The following is a 25,072-nucleotide window of genomic DNA, read 5'->3' as shown; positions in this document are numbered from 1 at the left end:
TGTTACACAAATCATGTTGCGTGTACAATTAGCGTCTATGATCCCGCGATTTTACGCAAATGGCGTAATGGGTATCAAGTTGAACTAACTATTGCACACACTAACGCGCGGTACAATCGCACGGCGTATAAGTAACTGTTACTTATCCGCTATACGACCAATGGAATCGTTTTTTCAGGCTGCGAAACCTCAGCCGGAGCGTATCTGAACGTGCCTATATGGGTACTACGCAAACCCCCGGGGCTGCGCTCTCACCGCTGACCTTTTTCAGGCCACGGTATTCAGAGCTTCGCTTGACTTAGTCAGCGGATTTCTGACTTCGCTGACCTCTTGGTCTGCTGTTATTCTAATTGCTCCTTTATACCTTAATCAATGTTAACGTGAGAAAGCCACTCCCATGCCACCAACTGTCCACTCTCCTGATGTGGTCTCCTACGGGATCCCGAATTCTGGGTTCACAAAACCTTTATTTGCACACTCACGCTTGTTCACTCATATACACTTTGATTTTTTCTGTACAGAAAATTAACTTTCATTCAGATAAAACAGCCTAGTCCCAGAGGTGACACAGTAAGAGAAGGTTCTTTTAAACTAAATATTGGAAACTGAACAAATTTGTGCTATTATAGCGTGGCTACCGTATCGCCTAAACTGAAACAATGCTATTGTGTGATTTGTATTTAGTGGGCGTATCTGTACGCACGTTGCGTAAACACGCCACGTGTGTACGCCTTTACGTTGCGTACGCAGTTCCGAACGCTGTCCGAGACACGTGTACAAAGGCCGTACGTCCGCAGTACTACAAATTCCACACTTCTATAAATGTAAGCGATATTTAACTATGATCACTTACTTAACACACACACAGTTTCTACTGTATAAACCTTTACAACTAGGCCAGGCTGCGTGTGCGTCTTACACTTACTCCCTTAAATATTAACTCTATATGTTAACTAAATAGCAACAAATTTTTCAGTACAGATCAAAATAAACCTAGTAATCCGTGATTATGGCAACGGTGTGAGCAGATATGCAAAGTACAAAATACAGCTGTGTGCGTATGATGTGTTGCGTGCGCATTTGGCGCCAAAACAGAAATTTACAGATTTTAAAAAGAAAAATAGCTTTTGCGTTCTTACCTTACGGATCCCTCCAGCATCCCTTCAGACCGTGCAGGGCAGACGCTTATCTAATCAGCACTTATTATATCCCCTGACCAAGAGAAGGTTCACAGGGGATACTCCGCCCTTTGCTGATAGATAAAGTCTGCGAAAACTCTGCTAGGCTGCGGGTATGAGAAGGAACCGGACGAGCACTCAATTGATAATGTCGGTATTATCTTAGACCGCAAAGCTATACCCCTTTGTACACTATTACCGTTGAGCCGCTATGGCCGCTAGACTACGTGCACGTGCTACGCACTTTGTACGCTATTTGCGTACAGAGTCCTGCACGTGGTACGCACTTGGCATACGCACGCTGCGCTGAGTGTACGGAGTACACACAGCGAGCGCACACACAATGGATAACCGTTAAACTGTGTTAATGTTACAATGTAATGATATGCTTATACTTTAAACCTTTGGCAGCAAAGTACTGCAACAATGTTATACCTTTAAACCTTAAGTAGCGCTGGCGATACAAAGTATCCGCAGTGCGTACACCTTATCAATGCTATACACCTTATACAGATAAATCTACTTTAAAGCCCATGCAAGAAAGTGAAAACACAACACTGATTTGTAGTTTAAACCACAGGGTTCTAAAGCCACCGTGGATTGATTCCAAAAGATATAACAGTACAATTTATACACTACAGGCTAACAAGTAAATCTAAACAGAAATAATGGCTACAGAGAATGTATGTACGTACGTACGTACGTGAGAATATTCGCAAGCGCAACCCTAACTCGGTCCTCCGCTGGTCATACAGATAGCGTTTAGAGTCTTCTGACCGGCCAGGCAACAATGGTCCTTATATACACAACATGCATACACAATACAATGGTCACTGTAATCTCATTGTTCATTGGACACAGAGATATGCCTCTACATTACAGCAAAGGTCATAGGTGGATTTGAAAAGGTAGGCAATGTCTTTTCCAACTGCTCTTGTGGGTGGTATCCTCTGGATTCCCGCCGCATATGTAATTTACAGTAAATACAGTTAATGTTCATAATCTACTTTTGCACATAACTATACGCAGGAGCAAGCGATCTTTCTCTAACTAACACCGGACTGTTACCCTCAAAAAACCCTACAGCTGGATACTAAACATCACCTTCCAACCTTTATCTGACCCTTCCTATCATGCAAAGGCGAATCTCTTTGTCCAGGAACTGTTTAAACTAATAATACTCGCTGTCATGGTCTAGGGGAACTATATCTAAAATGTACACTGTATGGGTTAAATATGCTATGTTCTAATAACACGCTACATGCTCACAAACTCCGCCGTAAATACCCATATCAGGCGAATGATCGCCGGAGCGATCTTACGCAACTTGCAGATATGTGCACGCACGGCGGACTGAGTGCACGAGCAGCGGGCATGTGCATGGGGTTAGTACAAGGCATATGTATTATGATATTTTTCGACTTTGACAACCCGGCAACCAGGGCGTGGGAGTATACAGCGCCGCTGGGGGAGGTGAGGGAGCCGCAGCATGATATGTCAGTATGACATATAGCACCAAGAGCCTATGTTGCGGCCCTTGAAGTTTTCTTTCTTGTCAGAAAAGCTCTTTTAAGGGCTGCCTAGCGCAGCCCTCCCTGTAAGCTGCCTGCACTGCAGGCACCAACTTACAAACTGAGCTCCAGTGCCTGGAGGCGGGGATATAGAGGACGTGGTGCAGTGCATCTTGGGAACAGTGAAAGCTTTAGCCTGTTGGTGCCTCGGATCAAGATCCAACTCTACACCCCAATGTTATTCCCTGTTGAATACCAGTGTACCCCGCTGCAGAAATGTTTTTCTAAAGTGTCAACATATTATGCAGCACTTTACAGTGAATATTTAATCATTAGCTTTAGTTCCTGTCCCAGTTGTGAAGAGTCTGGAAAAAGCTACAACAAACTTTAATATACTAGTATGTTTCTGGAGTGTAAGAGGGAACACAAAACAACCAGACCAAAAAACAAATCACAAAAACTGTAAAGTCAGCATATAAAGGGATCTGGTTGAAATAGCCCCAACATATGAGTCTGTAATGCTAACCTCTATGTCATCATGCTGCTCTTGGTATGCAATCACTAGGTCGAAAGTGACATTCTTGATAATATCACTGTCACTAGGACTATGATGGCGCAACAAAAGCATTCTAAGACTGTCAGCACTATTACTTTAAACAAGCTACTTTAACAGCATGTTTATAGTTTTACTGATGATACAGTTAAAATGCTTTAAATAGCATTCCAACTTTGTCGGCATTGTGGTGCCGGTACAACACTGCCGGCAGTGACATTGCCAACAGTCTTAATGTCAACCTATTGTATGTATTACATAGAATTTGCACTGTTGAAAGGTGGTTGCTTGTGTTGTTAATGTATGAGATTTGGAAGACTATAGTAGTCAGGCAACAAGTTGTAGTGACATCACAGTGATCATCAACAACACAAATGCATGTTTGGTCACTGACCAGTGGAATCCCTTTTTAGCCATACAAATAAATATAGTAACATAGTAACATAGTATCTGAGGTTGAAAAAAGACAATTGTCCATCGAGTTCAACCTATTTGTGGTCTCCTATGCATGATGATTTGACTAAAATTTCTGACTGATGCTGCTGTCAGCCGTTGCATTTTATCCCTATTTATAGTAACTATAATGCATGACTATGCACCATACCCCTGGATATCCTTATCCATTAGGAATTTATCTAACCCATTCTTAAAGGTGTTGACAGATTCCACCATTACAACTCCCTCAGGCAGGGAATTCCAAACACGTATTGTCCTTACCGTGAAAAAGCCTTTACGCCGTATTGTGCGGAATCTCCTCTCCTCTAACCTGAGCGAGTGTCCACGAGTCCTCTGTGTTGATCTAACCAAAAACAGGTCCCACGCAAGCTCTGTGTATTGTCCCTTTATATATTTGTAGATGTTGATCATATCCCCTCTTAGTCTCCGCTTTTCCAATGTAAACATGCCTAGTCTTTCAAGCCTTTCCTTGTATTCCATCGTCTCCATGCCCTTAATTAGTTTGGTCGCCCGCCTTTGAACCTTTTCAAGCTCCAGGATATCCTTTTTGTAGTACGGTGCCCAGAATTGTACACAGTATTCAAGGTGTGGCCTCACTAGTGATTTATATAACGGGAGTATAATACTCTCGTCCCTAGCATCAATACTCCGTTTTATGCATGCTAATATCTTATTAGCCTTCTTTGCTGCAGTCCTACTTTGGGTACTACTACTTAGTTTGCTTTCTATGAGGACACCTAAGTCCTTTTCCAGTACAGAATCCCCTACTTTTACCCCATTTAGTAGGTAGGTATAATTTTTGTTCTTGTTACCACAGTGCATTACCTTACACTTGTCTGTGTTGAAGCGCATTCTCCATTTGGCTGCCCATGCTTCTAATTTAACTAAGTCGTTCTGTAGAGACTCTGCATCCTCCTCTGTATATATAGCCTTACACAATTTGGTATCATCTGCAAAAATTGACACCATGCTCTCTAGACCTTCTGTTAGGTCGTTAATGAAAATATTGAACAATAGCGGTCCTAATACTGAGCCTTGCGGCACACCACTTAGCACTTCAGTCCAAGTTGAAAAAGATCCATTAACCACAACGCGCTGTTCCCTATTATCTAACCAGTTTTTGACCCAAGTGCATATTGTGCTTCCTAGCCCTGATTCTTGTAGCTTGTAGATAAGTCTCATGTGTGGTACAGTATCGAACGCTTTGGCAAAGTCTAAAAAGATTACATCCACGTCTTTACCCTGATCTAGGTTTGCGCTTACTGTTTCATAAAAGCCAAGTAAGTTGGTTTGACAGGATCTGTCCTTTATAAACCCATGTTGATTCCTTTTAATGACCTTATTGACTTCAAGGAACTTCTGAATACTATCTCTTAGAATACCTTCCAATACTTTCCCCACTATAGATGTAAGACTAACTGGTCTATAATTACCTGGTTCAGCTTTACTTCCCTTTTTGAATATAGGCACTACTTCCGCTATACGCCAGTCTTTGGGAACCATACCTGATATAACTGAATCCTTAAAGATCAAAAATAGCGGTTTTGCCAGTTCAGAGTGAAGCTCCATTAGAACCCTTGGGTGAATAACCATCTGGCCCTGGTGATTTATTAATCTTTAAATGTTTTAATCGGTCACAGACTACTTCCTCGCTTAAATAAGTACCTATCAGTGGGATATTCTCATTATTGAGATTGTGTGTCAGTCCCTGACTTGGGTCCTCTCTAGTAAATACTGTTGAAAAAAACTCATTTAGTGTGTCAGCTATGTCATTATCATTTTTGCTTAAGACTCCCAACTTGTCTTTTAAAGGGCCTATACTCTCCTTCTTTAATCTCTTGCTATTAATGTATTTAAATAATTTTTTGGGATTCGCTTTCCTTTCCTTTGCTACTAGTTTTTCAGTTTCTACTTTAGCCGCTCTTATTTCCTTTTTGCAAATTTTGTTACATTCCTTATAGTGCTGAAATGACTCTGCTTCCCCGTCAGATTTGTATTTTTTAAATGCTCGCCTTTTCTTGCCCATAAGTTCCTTAATCTTTTTGTTAAGCCACATCGGTTTATGATTTTTATTCCTTTTTTTTGCTGCTCATAGGAATAAACTTGAGTGTATTTTTAGCTAGCAGGAATTTTAGTACCTCCCATTTCTCCGTAGTGTTTTTTCCTAAAAACAAACCTTCCCATTCAATATCCCTGAAAAATACCCTCATCTTTTCAAAATTTGCTTTGCTAAAATTTAGAGTCCTAGTTGAGCCAGTATAGGGCTGTTTATGGAAACTGATATTGAATGTGACCATATTGTGGTCGCTGTTTCCTATGGGTTCCCCTACTATAATACCTGATACCAAATCCCTATTGTTTGTTAATACCAGGTCTAAGATTGCATTGTACCTAGTTGGTTCCTCAATTAGTTGGACTAAGTAGTTATCATTAAGTGTGTTTAAAAACATATTGCCCCTAGCAGTATCACATGAATCGTTTTTCCAGTTTATCACTGGATAGTTAAAATCTCCCATCACTACTATGTCTCCTACTCCTGCTACTCTTTCAATTTGCTTTAGTAACAATTCCTCATCAGATGCGTTGATACCAGGCGGCCTATAGCATACACCCAATACTAACTTTTTTATTCCTTTTTCCCCGCATGCAATTTCTACCCATAATGTCTCGACAGTGTCTACAGTCCCCTCCTGAATATCTTCCCGTATATCAGGTTTTAAAAACGGCTTTACATAAAGACACACCCCTCCACCCTTTTTATTTAGTCTGTCTCTCCTAAACAGTGTATAGCCCTCTAGATTGACTGTCCAATCATGAGATTCGTCCCACCAAGTTTCAGTAATGCCTATAATATCATACTGTTTGCTTGCTGCAAGTATTTCTAGTTCACCCTTTTTACCAGTAATGCTTCTGGCATTTACATACATACAACTAAGATAAGTATTTTCCCTTGCGTTAGGGACATCTTTCACCTTATGTAGCAATGATGACCTGTAATCGTCATTGGTTAGTGCTTTGGTAAAATCTCTTTTAGTACCCATGTTAGTAACCTTACCGCCTGCTCTTACCCTCCCCCCAACTTCTCCCCCAGTTCGTTTACTACCGCCATCCCCACTATTCTCACTGCATGACCCGTAGTTTCTAGCTAAACCCTCCCCCCAGGCTCCTAGTTTAAAATCTCCTCCAACCTTCTAACCATCCTTCCCCCCAGCACCGCTGCCCCCTCCTCAGTCAGGTGCAATCCGTCACGACAAAAGAGATGGCGCCTGACTGAGAAGTCCGCCCAGTGTTCCAGGAACACAAACCCCTCTTTCCTGCACCAATCCCTAAGCCACACATTTACCTCCCTAATCTCCCTCTGCCTCCCTGGACTAGCGCGTGGCACGGGTAATAATTCTGAGAATATTACCTTAGATGTCCTTGCCTTGAGTTTCTTTCCTAAGTCCCTATAGTCTTTCTTAAGGACATCCCACCTTCCGCTAACTTTGTCTTTGGTGCCAACGTGCACCAAGACCACCGGGTCTTTCCCAGCCCCTCCCAACAATCTATCTACCGGTCCGCGATGTGCCGTACCCGAGCACCCGGGAGACAACAGACTGTACGGCGATCACGGTCCCGGTAGCAGATTGCCCTATCTGCCTTCCTGATGATAGAATCCCCTACCACCACCATCTGACTAGGTACCTCACTATCTTTTATCCCAACCGCGCCAGAGGGACCGCTCCTCTGGATGCTAGAGGGAGCAGTCTCCCCCGGCACCGTCATTTCTTCACTATCATCCTCCGATTCCTCGTTCAGTCGGGCAAATTTGTTTGGGTTTGATAGTTCGGAGATGTCGAGCCTCCCCCTCTTTTTCTTCCTTCTAACTGTGACCCAGCTGGCTACCTGATCATCCTCCTCTTCTACCAGTGACCCCTCCCGCAACTCCTCCACCGTTCTGTCTAAACTACGTTTGAGATTGTGAATCTCCCTCAGTCGCGTAACGGTTTGCTCTAGATCAGTTACCTGGGCTTCCAGGGCAACCGTTCGCACACACCTCATGCAGATGTAATCACACTGGGCCGGTAGCTCCAGGTGTGCATACATCTTGCACGACATGCACTGAGTGAGGTCCCCAATCACAGCCCCTCCCATATTGTTTGCTGACTATGCAAGTTGATTTGTTAGTAACATATAGAACAAGACAATATTGTGTATCCTTCCTCTTAATCATTGTTTGCTCACTTATACAAATGTAATAAAACAATTAGAATCACCAGGAATGCAACTAGTATTTACCTTATACGACAAATGCAATGTAACTATTTTATATCCGAAATCCATTCAGTTTTATTTCAAATACAGTAAAACAATTATTCAGTCCTATTTCTACCAACCCAATTAAACCTGATGTATCAGGAGTCGATACCTTTTACCTAGTAGTAACATTTTAGTCAGTGCTTAGAGATTACTTTTTCTTACTATTACACCCCACATACAGGACAGTGCATTCAACAATTTGCAATGAGAATGCAATAGGAATACAGAGGACCTAATTCTGAACTGCACATAGAAGCACATGCAGTAGCATCTATTCAAGGTCGCCGATAAAAACTCCCTTGTGCACATTTGGCGACATGGACTGAGGTGCGCAATATAAGTATCCATGCATGCTGTCAGTGGCGTCATGTGTGGGGGGTGCGGCCTGCACCCAGGTGTCACCAAAGAGGCAGCTCTTCTGCAGTGACAGGAGCCGAGTGCTGCAGTGTGATATTCCCCTGCAGCATCTGGCTCTTGTCACACATGAAGAGCCAGCACTGTACTCAGCCCAGTCTCCGGAGATGCTGCACACGCCCCTGGAGTAAAGAAACGGAGACCCCTGTGAGGCTGCACCCCATTTTGTTAGGCCTCACACCCTTTTCTGGCGCCAGCGCGTGGGGAGCAGTGCAGAGTGCGCATCGGGTGTCACCACACCTGGTGACGCCTCTGCACGCTGTAATACTGATTGGTGCTTTCTTATACATCACAATCAGTCACTCCATTGATAAAATTGCAACAGGCGTATGGCAGGTGCAGTTTCTATGCCTGACCATGGCCTCCTATCCTTACGGCTGTGCATCTGTGAATTCAGCTGCCTGCATTGAATGACACACCCGTGACACCCTCATTACACACCCACTGAACCAGTCATTTTGCATTAATTTCTTGTCAGCTCCCAGTCACTTCCCATAACTTTTCCACAACATTTCTAATACTGCCGGCTTGATCACAACAGCGTCTTTGTGCGAACACTCCATGTAGCGCAGGCACCTTATGAGTCTTTGAAAATTTGTGTGCATCATAGCTACAAAAAAATCAACTACGTGAGCAGATAGCATGCGGCTCTGAAACAGGCCCTGAGTAGGCAACAAATTCCTTGCACACTGATCATAGACTTCATGGTGCACTGGTTGCGAAGGAAAAACTTATGTCATAATAACGGCCTGGTCACAGTCACACTCATATTACATAATATGATAAAGCATTTCAATTCACCAATGATGTGCAAGGAGGACAGAACTCACCCAGAAAGTATCTGTCTTAACCCTTTTCTTTTCTACAAGAAATAAATATTCAAAATATTATCGTTATTATTTAAGCATTTTTATTTTAAGAAAATTTTTAAAACAGGATTACTACAACGTTTCATACATATTCTCCCTGAATGACCTGGAGATTCCTACATACCAGGGAAGAGGAGGAAGGGGGGGATTGCATACATTGTGGCTTTGTGCTGTGGGGAGAGGGGGTACAATGATACAATTGCAGCACCATGGATCCCCACAACTCCCACCTGACTGCCCTCTCTGGCAAATATAACTAACATTTTGCTGTTTGTGGACATATAGGGGGTCATTCCGACCCGTTTGCACGCTGCGGTGTGAACGGGTTGGAAATGCGCATGCGCGGCAGTCGCATTGGGCGACGATCGCCGCCGGGCAACGCCGCTGCCAGTGACAAATGTGATTGCAAGAAGATGGACATGCAGGAGGCGTTCCGGGGTGGATGCTCACCATTTCCAGCCGTTTTCGGGGAGTGGTAAGAAGAACGCAGGCATGTCCAGGCGAACGGAGGGCGGATGTCTGACGTCAGGACCGGGACCTTCATCGCTGGATCCGTTGCACTGGGTAAGTAGCTGCAGGGATACTCTTGTTTTGAGTGAAACTTTTTTAGCATAGCAGGGCTGCACAAGCGTTTGCATCCCTGCTATGCTAAAATACACTCCCCCATAGGTGCGTCTAGTTGATCGCACGAGCAGCAAAAAGTTGCTACATGCGATCAACTCGGAATGACCCCCATAGTTCTATCACTCTCTTCTTCCCATCTTAACAGTATTTTAGGCCCTAAGCAAAGCAATGCACCCACCCATTCATGGAATAAATGAAAACAAAAATAAAATCATTAAATTACATCAGTCCCACAATGTCTGCCTATATGTGAAGATGGCCCTGATTACCATATTGGTTTGTGATCTCTTTTATCTTGACTGTTATACTGTACTGGCAAAGGTGTTTTGCAAAGTCCAAAAGACATACAAACATTATTGTGTTTATACTAGTAATCTTAAGGGGAGTCTTCAGCCAAAATTACATTTACACAATGAACTTGTTATTAGGATGCAGGCTGGTTTGCAATTTCCCATCTCTAGTTTTGGCATGACCTTCAGTAATAGGCTCTAACAGAGTATCACATGGAGAGTGGGATCTATTAACATATATAGGCTTATCCACAATGGGGAAATCTATTTTGGTTTAGATTAAGCATGGTGGTTTGTATAAATTTGTTCTGATTTGCCTCTTGGCCTTTGGTAAATTTTGCAGATTACAATAGGCGTGTGTTTTGACAAAATCACACTTTATAAAATATATCCTTAACTCTCCAGATCAAAAAAATCAATTTATACTTATTATTTACATTTATGTTAACCAAATCTAATTTACAAAATTGTGCTAGATGAAAAGAAAGCCCATCTTGTACATACCTGTAGGTTGTATTCTGGAAAAGAACATGACATGTATTAATGCAAGAAAAAAATATTATATTAAATCATGTTTCCATCAATCTTTGCCAAACAAAAATAGTTCTTTTACTATAGAAATATCACATTTATATTTCATAAAAGTTTATTTTGCCCAGTGACCTGCCCTAGATCAGAATAATATGGATACTACATAATAGCTAGAGTTACAATGTGGTGGCTTGCTCCTCGGAGGGTTTAAAGAGATAACAATATTAAGTACAAAACACGACATGCTTACTTAATATTACTGCTGTTTTAAGTTTCCATGTCAAACTTGGCACGTCACAAATCTAGCTCGATCTCAATTAAAAGCTATTTTGCATTGGGATTTATTAATTTTCATTCAAATGAATCCTAACAAATGAAATGGTCTTATACTCAAGGGTTGCATGACATCAGCCTCGCTGTGTTAGTAGTGCATATCTACTGATTTCCTTACTGTAAGGTGACGCCTCTGTTTTCTTCTAATGGTGTGTTTATGCTGTGTATTGCCTTGCCCCGACAACTGCATCATCTCACGATGCCAGTGGCGTTCATACCATCATCATAAACTAGTAGACTGAGGCTATTTATTACTGTGTATTAAAATAGTGCCTACAGTATGCTTTATAGTATGATCAGACACATTTTGAATCATTTTGCTAGTTTCACACACTAGGGCTGATTTTGAGTCAGAAGCAAAAAGCAAGTAACTTTGCACCTGAACAAACAATGTTACAATGCATGGGGTGCAAATAAATGTATTTAAATGATTGATTGTTAGATGGTAGATACTAGCTGCTTTTACTAGGGAGATATCAAGAACTGGGGGGGGGGGGGGGGGGGTCCTCCTCCCCCCCCCACCTTGATGTGGAGATCCCCCCATACCTGTATATGACAGTGTGCTGGCTCCTTAAGATTTTCTAGAGCTTCTCTGAAAAGCTTCTCTGTTTTTACAGATGTATTCAGAAAGATGTGCAGAAGAGAAAAAATACTCTGTGCTCCTGTGGGGTGCCATCTTTCTGAATACATATCCAGAAAGGTGGTGCCACAGGAAAAACATGGAGCCAGTGCCAGGGACATTTTAACAGAGTAGGGGGCCCCTGTGAAGACTCCAACTGGGTCCCCTCCTTTATACAGAGCAGCAGTCTCTGGCATCGTGCCAGAGTCTAATGTGCATGCACAGGTCTCCGGCAACATGGCGCCCACCATGTTCCGGAGACCAAAATCACTACTGCGCATGTGCGGCAGCCATTTTGGCTGCGATTTTTGCAGCGGCTGCAGCGCCCGACACTTGACTCAGAAGAGGTAAGTATTAAAATATGGGTGCAATGTATGCAGTGTGGTCCCCTCCTGGACCCAGGGGCCCGTGTGCACTCATTATAGAAACGCCAGTTTCAAAGGCACATTGGTCAATCGTGAGAGCAGGTTGAGCAGTGAGGGGCTCAGTGGCAAACGCAGGATTTGCATGGGGGGGTTTCCAGAACTGGGTGGAGCCAATCACGGGGGTGGGGACTGAGGTGACCCAGTATATGCTGGGTCCGTAAAACTAGTGTGTCTGTGTGTGTTTGTGTGTGTATATATATATATATATATATATATATATATATACACATATCTACACATATATAGGGTTCACTATGGTATGCCGGCGGACAGGCTCCCGGCGACCAGCATACCGGCGCCGGGAGCCCGACCGCCGGCTTACCGACAGTGTGGCGAGTGCAAATGAGCCCCTTGCGGCCTCGCTGCGCTCGCCACGCTACGGGCACGGTGGCGCATTTTATTCTCCCTCCAGGGGGGTCGTGGACCCCCACGAGGGAGAACAATTGTCGGTATGCCGGCTGTCGGGATCCCGGCGCCGGTATACTGTGCGCCGGGATCCCATCAGTCGGCATACTGAAGACCACCCCATATATATACCGTGTATATATATATATATATATATATATATATACACACACACACACACATACACATATACATAGCATATTAAACATGCATATATATATATATATATATATATATATACACACATACAGTACACATATATATATACACATGTATATATATCGTGTGTGTGTGTTTATATGTATGTATGTATATACATGTGTGTATATATGTATGCACATGGATATATATGTACTATAATTAAAATGAAGTAAACTTTTATTAAGCACTTACAAGTGCCACCAGGAAGACAGCAGGCTGCAGAGGACGCTAGACAGCCATTAATAATACTCATGCAGCTAAAAAAAAAAAAAAATTTTTTTTTTTTTTAGTGGAGGGGTTTTCTGGGTGCTCGGAAACCCCCCATGGGTGCGCCACTGGGGCTCCCCTGGACCCATGAGTACATGTGCACTGCACACCCTGCACCCATCATAGATATGCAATTGCCTTCTGCATGTAGCCCACAAATGCTGGCCAGTTTTATTTTCACACTGCAATTTAGATCCCAGTTCCGACAGGCCCCTCTCACATCTAAATCTCTCTGCAGCATACTGTAACATGGTTTTGCAGAGATGCAAAGTCTCCCAGCTCAGTATCAGCCCTGCTTTGTCTTTGTTGCAAAGTTTGTTAATACTTTTTTTCGGTCAAAATAGAAAGGTCACCACTATATCTTCCCTTATTGATGATTTCTTTACAAATTACAAATCATTGTAACTCCCCAAATGAGTTGAATGATATTGGAAATGGCTGATGTATTGAAAATCCTTAAAATTAACAGTGATGTGTTTTTCTTCAGTAATCGAGAAAATATATATGTATTCTTTTGTAATGAGCCTATCTGTCAAATAATATTTGCAGGATATTCCCCGGAAATAAAATTTTTTCGAGGAATACCTGCAAAAACTAAGTATCCCCCAAATGTACCATGGAGGTACCACAGCACCGCATATCTCCATGACTGCCAACTTCCCTCCATTTACAGCAGTAGCAGCAACCCCTCTCCTGGCAATGGCTGCTGCAGAAGCATGGTCAGTAGACCGTACATGTGAGGAATCCCATTAGAGAAGTGAAGACACCATTGATGCGGTCACTTCACTTCGATGCCTGTCCCTGTGGATGGGTGGTCTTCAGTATGCCGAATGTCGGGATCCCGGCGCACAGTATACCGGCGCCGGAATCCCGACACCCGGCATACCGACAGCTATTCTACCTCGTGGGGGTCCACGACCCCCCTGGAGGGAGAATAAAATAGTGTGGTGCGCATAGCAAGGGGCTCCTTTGCGCTCGCCCCGCTGTCGGTATGCCGGCGGTCGGGGTCCCGGTGACCAGCATACCGGCGCCGGGAGCCCGAGCGCTGGCATACCGTACTACACCCCTGTGGATGTGTACTGAAACATTCAGGCAGTATTTCGTTTGTTATTGCCATGAATATACTTGCTTTGATAAGTATATTAGTAGGACTTAATCTCTAAATATCTTCATTTTCCCAATATAAATGGAAAAGTAGTGATAATGGGGGCTATTCAGACATGGACGCAGCCACACGTTCGCACACAGCAGCAGCATCCAGTGTGTCTGCGCACGTGCATTGGCTATTGTGCGCGTGCATGACCCTTCACCATGCGATTGCATCCAGGCAGGATGCGATTGCATAGTGATTGACAGCGGCAGACATCGGGGCGTCAACGCAGCATTTTCAGGAAGTGGTCCGGCAAACGCAGGAGTGTCAAGAGGGTTTTCGGGGTGGCTGCGTGACGTCACATGCAGCCGCTGCAAAACAAAAGATGGTGCCGGACAACCTGTCTGCGCAGCCAGGGGTCGTCCTCTATTCGATGCATTGCAGGGCAGCACAACACACATGCTGGGCGACCTTGTCTTTGTTGGGCGACCCCAGCATGTGAGTATATGGACGCAGATTGTGCTGTGGAAGTAAGATCTGCACCCATCTCTGAATAGCCCCCAAATATCTGTTTTTTGTGCAAAAAAAGTGAGAATGACAAGTAGAGAAGTTTTCTTAGCATAAGAACATAAAATATAACTCTATCACTTATCAATACATTTCAGAACATATCTCCCTTGTCCGTGGATACTAGAATGCCAGACTTACTGTATAGTGTATACATCTTCAATTCTGCTGAAGTGTGAAAAGAAGCCTGGTAGACATGTAAAAGCTGCAGAGAAATGTACAAGAAGTTCTAGAATACTCACAATGGGTCGGTGTCTGGCTTGGGGCTGCTTCTACAGGGGCAGTGTTTTGCAAGAAGGTAACTTATAAATCCAATGAAGCCAAGTAGAAGCAAACAGCCAAGTGTGATTATGAATGGCACGTACCATGCAGTCGGTGAATACACATTTTCACTTTTGTCAACAAATATAATGCTAGGCTGTAAACATAAACAAAAATAATTCATACATTGAAGCATAAATATTAATAACTTTGATAATTTAGGGGAATAACTGTGATAACTTTGGTAATTTAGGGGTTAATCATCCCAAAAAAACAGTCGCTTTAGCTCCCTATAACCACTTAACTGGCATGGTCAGATTTCATGCGACTGCGCCGTCCCACCCTGTCCCCCCGTTTTTGATGAGGAGATCCATTCTGCAGATGTGCATAATATAATGTTTAAATATTTAGAAAAATACTTTTTAAACTTTATTAAATAAAATAAATGTAAAAAAAACAATGTTATTAGCAGTTTTGAAGGGAAAAATCCTCAGTTAAGTGGTTTTTAAACTCCATTTACACACAAAGCGTCAGCTTCATATTATACAACAAAGTAGCATTAGCCAGATTTGGAAATAGCCACCACTGGATAAAACAATGACACTACCAAGCCTCTCAGTTGGTGTGCCACCGGAGCTGCACTCTCTCTTAACATAGGGTTTAATTATGGGAGTAAAATTAATAAAAGGAGGGTTTAAACAGAAACTTACCACTTAGGCAAATATATAGTTGTAAAACATATAGAACTATTTAGGAAGAAGGACCATCCTCAAGATGAACTATATTACACCTAATATGTGCTAGAGGTAAATATTAGTTGGGATTTTATTTTCTAAAACATAGGGGGTCATTCCGAGTTGTTCGCTCGCAAGCTGCTTTTAGCAGCTTTGCACACGCTAAGCCGCCGCCTACTGGGAGTGAATCTTAGCTTATCAAAATTGCGAACAAAAGATTAGCAGAATTGCGAATAGACACTTCTCAGCAGTTTCTGAGTAGCTCCAGACTTACTCGGCATCTGCGATCAGTTCAGTCAGTTTCGTTCCTGGTTTGACGTCACAAACACACCCAGCGTTCGCCCAGACACTCCTCCGTTTCTCCAGCCACTCCCGCGTTTTTCCCAGAAACGGTAGCGTTTTTTCGCACACACCCATAAAACGTCCAGTTTCCGCCCAGAAACACCCATTTCCTGTCAATCACATTACGATCACCAGAACGAAGAAAAAACCTCGTAATGCCGTGAGTAAAATACCTAACTGCATAGCAAATTTACTTGGCGCAGTCGCACTGCGGACATTGCGCATGCGCATTAGCGACTAATCGCTCCATTGCGAGAAAAAAATAACGAGCGAACAACTCGGAATGACCCCCATAGTAAGCAGGTAAAATGTGGCATATAGTATAGATAAATGTAAATGTAGGCGTAACACATACAGTACACCCCAATATCTCATTGGGAATGTAGAGATTTAGCCAGGTTTAACATTAGTTTCCAAAACCTTGTAAAAGGGTACAGTAATTCGATTGGGGAGCAAAGGTATTTATAAATTAATTCCTCAACCGTCACAAGATAGAGGACCTGGACTGTTTGGGTATTTTTTATTACTATAGACTATGATTCATCTTTAAAAAAAGAGAGGGGAGAAAGGGGAGCCCTGTCTCTCTGTCTAGTCTTACTGGTTAAACAGAAAGCAGAGAATACCACATTTGCTTATTAGAGTGTTAGGCAGTACGACATTGTATATAAGCTCTGTTAAAGTGGATGCATCCCCCGATTTCAAATTGACTGCGCATGCATCTGAATCACAAAACATCTGAGACAGCAAATAGGTGCATCTATTTCACATCTTGTGCGAACGGAGACTAATGGATCGCTGTTTCAGACAGATCTCAGTGTGACTGGTGCAAATGCATGTACTAATGATGACAGCTGAGGCACAGACACAAATACAAACAGTGCAATCAGGAGGCAGGAAATCACACTGATACACACAGATTGACAAATAGCTACCATATATACTGCTGGCCGCAGCAACGGATGTAAATTTGGACGCGACTGCGTCTGACTCAGAATCAGGACCGAAGGCATAACATGTATCTAACATTTGGTGCTTAAAGAATATCACTACTAAAATTATTTATGGTACTTAGAATATGGTACTCTCTCAGACTATAAGATAAATCTCTCGGTACACACTAACAAATATATCTGCAGATCAATTGATCTGCAGATATATCTATGGACGGATCGAGCAATGTGTTCAGCATACACACTGCTCGATCCGTCGGGGACTGACGTCATGAACTGGGCGGGCGTGTACACACTCACAATCACCGCCGGCCGCCGCAGCATGTGTACGGGCGGTCGGCCGACCGCCCCGTACACAAACAGCAACGCGCCAATATATCGGTAGATATATTGGCCGTCGGCTGTGCTGCGCGGCCGACGCGATACGTCTGTGAACGGCGGAGTTCACAGACGTATCAGCCGTACACACTGGCCGACGGTCCCGCGATATATCGGACGTTCAGGAGAACGGCCGATATATCGACCAGTGTGTACAGGCCTTAAAACAGCCCTCCATATATCACCCACGGTCTTGGACTGCCTTTACCACAACTATAGTTTTGCTTGCCGTTCCTCTAAAATTAAATACTAAAGGGTCTATATTATGGATAATTACGAATCCTTATATGTGGCAAACTTTCCCCCTTATTCGGAAGGGTATAATCATTTCATGGTTATGTAGGACAGTGACAATCAAGATGAATCTTATGCCCCAACTGCTCTACCTCTTCCAGACAATCCCAAGAGCAGCCTTAATACAACTACATAGGTGGTTTATTCAGTTTGTCTTGAAGCTATAACCCCTCATGTTAGCTTTCTCACCCTTACTGTAGATGTTACCAGGTTCCCTGATGTTAGCCTTTATTATTATGCTACCCACCTGAGTCAGGAAGTTACTTGGTTTGCATCATCGCAGGTACCTAGATGAGTCTCGATAGAAGCTAACTCTTGTACTGTTCCCTCAATGTCTTCCTTTGTTGGCATAGCTCCATGGCTTACCTCTCGATGGTCTCAATAAATATGCTGATAAGCTATCCCCGCACATTCTAAATGCAGCTTGTTGCCTGATTGCTAAGCAGTGGAAATGTGCTGATCCTCCTTCCCGCCAGCAATTTATGAATAAAATCTGGCATTTGGCGGCCATGGAAAAAATATCAGCCTATCTTCATAACTCTTCCCATAAGTTCCTTATGATCTGGCATGGGCCCCCGTGGGACTCTTCCCTCTGGCTTTTCGAACCTCTTGCTGTAGAGTGACAATGCATCACTTTTGTTTTAACTGCTGTTGCTTTTCTGGGAATTTCATACCTCTATTTTTCCTTATGTCATTTCTGTAGACCCAGACTAGGCATCTTTTTCTTATTTTCTTCTCTCTTTCTACCTTTTTTTTTCCCTTTCTCCTTTTTACTCAGTCTTCAGGATTCTCTATATCTCTCCCTCGTGTTCTGGATTAATGCTATCACTCCTGATTGACATATGCATTTGTTCTCAATATTTCTCTTCCCCCTGCTTTTCTAACCATTTTAGTCTTGCTTTTAATCATATGTACAATATTTATACGTTTCCATGCAATCTTTCCATGATACCCAGTGACCTGTTGGTGTGTACGTGTGTCACTGTGTGTTTCATATTTCTGAAACCATAAATAAACCCTCCTGCAGGTTTTCTTTTTCCCCATCAAAGAAAGTATCCTTAGAGCTGCCAGAAAAGAGGAGGGCACTGCCATTGACACCTTGGAAAGCTTCCAGCTAATACCGGACTTTTCCACAACCTCAACCAAGAGGAGGGCATTTCACCCCATCACCACTGCTTTATGAGCCAATGATCTCATGTACTGCTGGAGGTTCACAGTTAAATTGCTCATTCAGTATAAAGGCTCCACATATGTGGTCTCCTCCATGATACTGGAATAAAATTGCTATCAGATATAGCTAGAAGACTGTTCTGTGGGCCGTTGTATTGTACTTAATGCTGCGCCTCAGTTTTTCCCACTAGCTACTGCTGAGATGTAGGACCATGCATATCTTTGTTTGCTCGTAGTACAGTGAGAATGTTTGTCACCTGACCTGTGCAGCCGGTCTCCATATAACTGTTTTGTTTTATCTCTAATCATATACAACATTGTGACATTTCATTTGTTGTATGTTTGTTCTTATATTGCATGAGTGGTGCCCTACTGGGAAATTCTTCCCACTACTGTTGGTGTTACTGTAATGTTCCCCTTCAGTGACCATGCCAACCCAATCTACCGTGTTATTTTATTTGCCCCTCCCCTCAGTTTGTTATTCTCCTTGCCTTTTCTCTTCCCTTTCTAGGGATACATTTTCTTCTCTATTTATACCTGTCCCCTATGCAATTCTGGGAACTCTCTCCATAAATGTCATGTATCTACTGCTGCATTCTTAACCAATGATTATGGTTACATTTTTATTAAAATGTTAAGGAATTGAACTTCACCCATAAACATAGACTGGTTCTGCCCATATTCCACAAACAAAAAGTAGTGGCAATATAAGTAACTCATTTTTATTTCTTAGGTCCTGTATTTTTGGAGACTATTGGTATCATGCGTGAGTCTAATAGACTCAAGTGTGTCCTTGCTCTTTAGCGCTAAGATTTTGTTTTCCAAGCTAAGGTTTAGCATCATTTCTAATACTGGTTGCCCAACTTGACAATAGCTGGTTAGCTGCTATCATTACATATTCCAAATTCTAGACCCATTACATTAGGGTCAGGTGCAGGGAAATTCAGAAATTTTGAAAGGGCCATCATATTTATTCTGTTTGGTGACTTTAACCTTGTATTTGACCCTAAATTGGATAAATTACCCTCCCTCCCCCTTCCCTTAACATTACCAGTCCCTCTTTGGTGTTCTGTAAACTTTTAGCAGAGTTTGACCTGTATGATATTTGCTGAGTCAATAACCCTATGGACCAAGACTAAACCTTAATTTCATCTGTGCCCAACACTTATTCACATGTTTACATTATCCTTCCTGAAAAATGTACCTGACAACACTCTTCTGGTAATCTACTATTCCTCCTGTCCTTGGCGGCTGCCCCCACACTTGTTGACCTCTCTAGAAACTAGGGTTGCTTTGTGGGAGGGTCTTCATAGACAACTCCTTACTAATGCCTTGGATATATGCTTCTATCTATACATTTTGGTGCACTCTCTTGTTCCAAACAAGGAATCCTCCTTGCTGCACCTACACTGAGTGCTGGACGAGTTTAGCCATGCTTCTCTCTATATACAATGCTACCAAATTGGTAGCTTTGCCTGTGACTATACCAGCTGAGGTTCTCAATAGATTATAAGATAAATTCCATTATGTTTTGAAGTAAGACTCCATTTCCCATTTGGGTATACAAATACCACCTTATATTTCAACTATATTTGAGGTTGCTCCCTATCCATAACCTCTTCTGAATTTGCTGTATTAGCACTCCAGATGGGTGAAAGTTCTGAGATACTCCACAATATGTGACAAACCCACTCTAAACTGTGTTGATGCAATTTTGATGAAATAGGTCACATCTGTCATGTCTTCTGGTCCTGTCTGATCATATAGCCCTTATGTCATGAAATGTTTAAATGTTTGTACTAGTGAATAAGGTTTTAAATTCTTAACTCATTCCCTCAACTAAAATAACTCTATTGTTTCTTTGTCCTCCAGAACTTCCTAAATTACACAGATACTATAAATGTTTGAACATGTTCCCATTGCCCAAAACTGAATAGAACCCGTACACAACCAAACCCCCCCTTCGGTAGGCTAAGGTAGTGGTTAGGATACACTTTCAAGCCCAGCAGCTCCCGGAGTGCTGGTCAAGCCCTCAGCGTGATATGAAACAGGGGTGTGACATGGGGCCATGCCCTAAATGGCATACACCAGGAGGTGTGGTCTAGAAGGCATGATGAGACCAAGCCCCATATCTCAAGGTGTCCCAACACTGGATTTTAATATGCTGGGAAGTATGAATTTGTATCCAAGACCTACGAAAAAAATTAAAGAATACGCACATATCCCAAACAAGACACTGCCAAAATAATAATTCACGCAGTAATTATTTCTGGTATTGATTACTGCAATTCCTTCCTAACTTATCTTTCCTTATACAAGCATTTCACTGTCCCTTTCAATCTATTTTGGATGCAGTGTCAAGATTTATTTACCTTACAAAATATTATTCTACTTCTAATCCATTCTTTCAGTTACTACAATAATTGCCTGTATTTTCATGAAGTTTAAATAACATTATTCTACTAACATAACATACTGTACATACTTCTACCTGCATCCAAGGCCATCAATAAAACTGCACCTAGATACAACTGCTTATTTGTCACAAAATATCTCAACCCTCTAACTTTCCAATCTGTACAAGATGTGTGCCTTCCGAATTACATGGCATTGTTTGTGTTGGGTGTAGTATGGTATGCCGGTGGCTGGGCTCCCAGCGGCCAGCATACCGGCGCTGGAATCCCAACCACCGGCATACCAACAACTGGGTGAGCGTGAATGAGCCCCTTGTGGGTGTGGTGGCATGCTTTGCACGCCATGCTATCTATTCTCCCTCCAGGGGGGTCGTGGACCCCCAAGAGGGAGCAAAAGTGTCGGTATGCCGGCTGTCGGGATTCCGGCGCCGGTATACTGTGCACCCATATCCCGACAGCCGTCAAACTGAAGATCACCTGTTTGTGCTGCATCCACTGTGGCATTTCCTTCACCATATAACAAGGATTTCCTCTAGCCTCCAAACCTTCAAGCGCTCCTTGAAAGCTCACATTTTCAATTACACTTATAAAATTCTGAAAGTACCCTAATTTTTAGTTACAAAACTTACACATTTCCCCAGTATATTAGAAGTCCAGAAGGCAGTAGTAGAATACGACCTCCTAATCTTTCACTTTTTTTATTATTATAGACATGTACTGTATTTATATATCGCTAGCATGCTCCATGCCCTGACTGGCCCTTCCCCTTTGGAAATATTGGTGCTAAGAGCGTTACATGGCGTCTCTGTAAGCAGGTACACAATAATCATGGTGCTGGTATTTAATGCCAGGCCGCTCTACTGCTCTGATGCCAAGTTGAGGTGTGTGGAAAAGCATAATTACATTTGTCACCTAGAGAGCTCAGTAACAAATACACTATATCAAGTTTCAATAAAAGCCAGCAAATACACATCCTAAAGCCGTAATCCAACCTCAGACAGAATGTGATTGTGCGATGCTGTGAATGTTAAGCTTCAAGTGAAAAAGGAATTGGCTTTGCTCTATTTGTGTTAATATAAATAGACAATTAATGGCTGCCATCAAAAACACCCAGAGGTAACACAGTAGAAAAATACCATTCAGTTACTTATTTACATTTAGGGTGTAATTAATAAAGGGTTTGGGCTGTGCCTCATTGTTTTCTTTTTTACAAATAATGTAATAAGACATTATATAAATATTATTTTGTATAGACGGTACACGGAGTCTGATAGATGCACTACTGTGTGGCACATTATGTTACATTCTGCTGCCATGTGAAATAGTTGGAAAATAAATGTCTAATGGGGTAGGGTACGGAATCCCGCCAGGATGCCGACAGTCAAAATACCGACAACAGCATCCCAACACATTGTGGGAAGTGCTGTTATCCTTACCATCCCCCTAACCCTAATCCACCCCTCCCGCATCCTAACCCTAACCCTCTCCTCGCACAGCCTATCCCTAACCCACCCCTTGCACAGTGTAACCCTAAATCCTCTCCCCCCTTTCCTGCAGCCTACCTAACGCTAATACTTACTGGTGGAATGTGTTGGGATTTTGACAGTCTGGATGCGCTGTCGGAACCGTCGGTATCCAGTCCCACCATCCCCTTTGCACTTCCCAATCATTATTCTATCATTTATTGCTGGAATCTTATTTTTACAATTTGAGAGTTTTTTTTTTGACCCCTCTCAACCACTGTATATTTTGACTGGGCATGGCACTAACCCAGTACACATTTACTTATCTTGGACAATTCTTGGTAAAGATACAGTGTATAAATTGTTATAAACTATATTTACTACCACATTTCCATTATTTAATTCATTTTCTAAATATAATTGAAACTGAACATTTTTGCATGTCCTGGGGAAGGTCTGCTGGTGCACAACTAAACATTTCTCTCCACTTAGGCTAGACACTATACACTGTTCAAGTCTGTACAGTATATAGCTCCATGCTGAACACAGCATATACTTAATCTGTGACAGGTATAAATAATTTATCCACTGCACACTGTATCCAAAGTTAAGGCTAGATAAGGCATTACTGCTATTTGCTATAGAGCCTCATAGTCATAGTTTTTTTTTAAACACCATGTATACCTCTCAATAAGGCTCAATGATCACCATTTCAGATAATGTGCATGCTTTTTTCAGCATGCAACGCAGTACAGTTTGAGATGAATGGACGGTGGTTTAAAATAAGTGCATGTGCACTTGGAGACTAATGTGGGCCATGCATCTAACAACCCCAGTTCCCCATTCTGCTACTCCGTTCTGCTGATCTGATATGCGATCTGGTTGGTGGCCATCAATGATTGGCAATCCATTGGCAACTCATGGAAAAATATGTTAGAAATTCCTGACTCTCCGATCCCAATAATTTTATGGTCAGGTTCGGGAATCAAGGATTTCATACAAGTTGGTCCCTGATCCTCCAAACTAGGCATAGCAGAATAGGGAATTTCCACAATCCCCTGACCTAGGCATCGACAGAATGGGCAAATTCCTCAATCCCTTGACCTAGGCATCGGCAGAATAGGAAATTGCCCCTATTTCTGCATAATATATGGGCCCAATAAGACATTGTGAAGAGTAGTGAGATTCTAACATTAAGAATTGTGAGGGCCCTCAGAAATATAATAGTCAGTGCTGGAGAGCTAAGTAGTTGTCACATACTGGACGATATATATAAAAGTATACTTAGCAGTTCAGTGTATCAAAACGAGTGGCAGCTCCTACAGCTGTTTCGGTGCCGAAGCACCTTCATCATGAGAATAGCCATCAGTGTATTCTGCCATAGCCAAACACCACATGTATATATACAAGTACAATTAACAAACAAAGTGCACACATCTGTCCATTCAACCAGTGTCCAAGTGCTCACCAATCATATGTAGTGAAGAGGGTCATCCCGCTCCTCCCCCGCCGCCCTATCCTGCCATGGTTCCCCAGCATCTCATGTGATGCCTATGGCTCACCGGCAACTCCTTCCGGTGGCCGGAACCAATATCGCTCGTCAGGGTCTCAGAGGCAGCAATGCGTGTCACGCCTCCCGGAAGTGACGCGGCATCCACTCCGTCATCACATACGTCGTTCCCTGTTTGTCTCCGGCCACACTAACATTGCTAAGCAACTAGGTTACACCCACAGGCGCTCACCGGCCAATAGCATTACTACAGCGGCGGGGAGGTGTAACAGCGATCAGACTCCTCATATCCACAATAAACAAATCAAGTGCAGTGTATAAACAGCGCATCTGTATATTATAGCACTTGGAAGTTAATACATTATACAATGGTTGAAGTGGAATGAACCATGAAATCGTGTCTCACAAAGGAATTGATAATCATAAACCACATTAATAATATAAATGAAAATATAAATAAAGAGGGAAGTGAATATATTTCACTAACAACATCTAACTGCTGACGGGCCCATCAGATGTACTAACTGACCCTAACATGATCCAAGAAAAATTTATATAAATGAGTTGAACGACAATTCCTCATTTAACCCTTGTGGAGCCATTGCCTGTAGATGTAGATCCATTTACGTTCTTTTTGCAATAGGCATTTATTCCTGTCACCACCTCTACGTGAGGGAGGCACCTGTTCAATTGGCATCACTTTAAAGTTCTTAATGGTATGTTTAACTGCCGCAAAGTGGCGTGCTACTGGCGGTGTGCTGGTGTCTACTTTCAGTAGTGCTTTTTTAATTGAACTGCGATGCATTGCCAATCGTTCCTTAAGCATTCTCTGGGTCTTCCCAACGTATATCATTTTACATTTTACGAATTGTTTCACCGTGCACCCAGCTAAGAGATTGGAAAGTGTGTGTGAGTAATTGTGCT

The 25,072-nt window shown here is 42.6% G+C and overlaps 1 protein-coding gene across 1 annotated transcript in view; it reads right to left on the bottom strand.

Annotated features, from left to right (window-relative positions):
• CDHR3 (cadherin related family member 3) overlaps window positions 1-25,072 on the bottom strand; it is a 134,028-nt gene that overhangs the window by 24,642 nt on the left and 84,314 nt on the right. Inside the window, exons 15-17 of the mRNA XM_063929989.1 lie at window positions 14,875-15,050; window positions 10,699-10,730; window positions 9,242-9,273 (exon numbers count right to left, since the gene is read on the bottom strand). Of these exons, the coding sequence (XP_063786059.1) occupies window positions 9,242-9,273; window positions 10,699-10,730; window positions 14,875-15,050 (240 nt within the window). The remainder of the gene's footprint in view (window positions 1-9,241; window positions 9,274-10,698; window positions 10,731-14,874; window positions 15,051-25,072) is intronic.

The sequence above is a fragment of the Pseudophryne corroboree genome, chromosome 6, assembly GCF_028390025.1.
Source record: "Pseudophryne corroboree isolate aPseCor3 chromosome 6, aPseCor3.hap2, whole genome shotgun sequence".
NCBI lineage: Eukaryota > Metazoa > Chordata > Amphibia > Anura > Myobatrachidae > Pseudophryne > Pseudophryne corroboree.
This window is presented reverse-complemented; position numbering and strand designations above follow the sequence as displayed.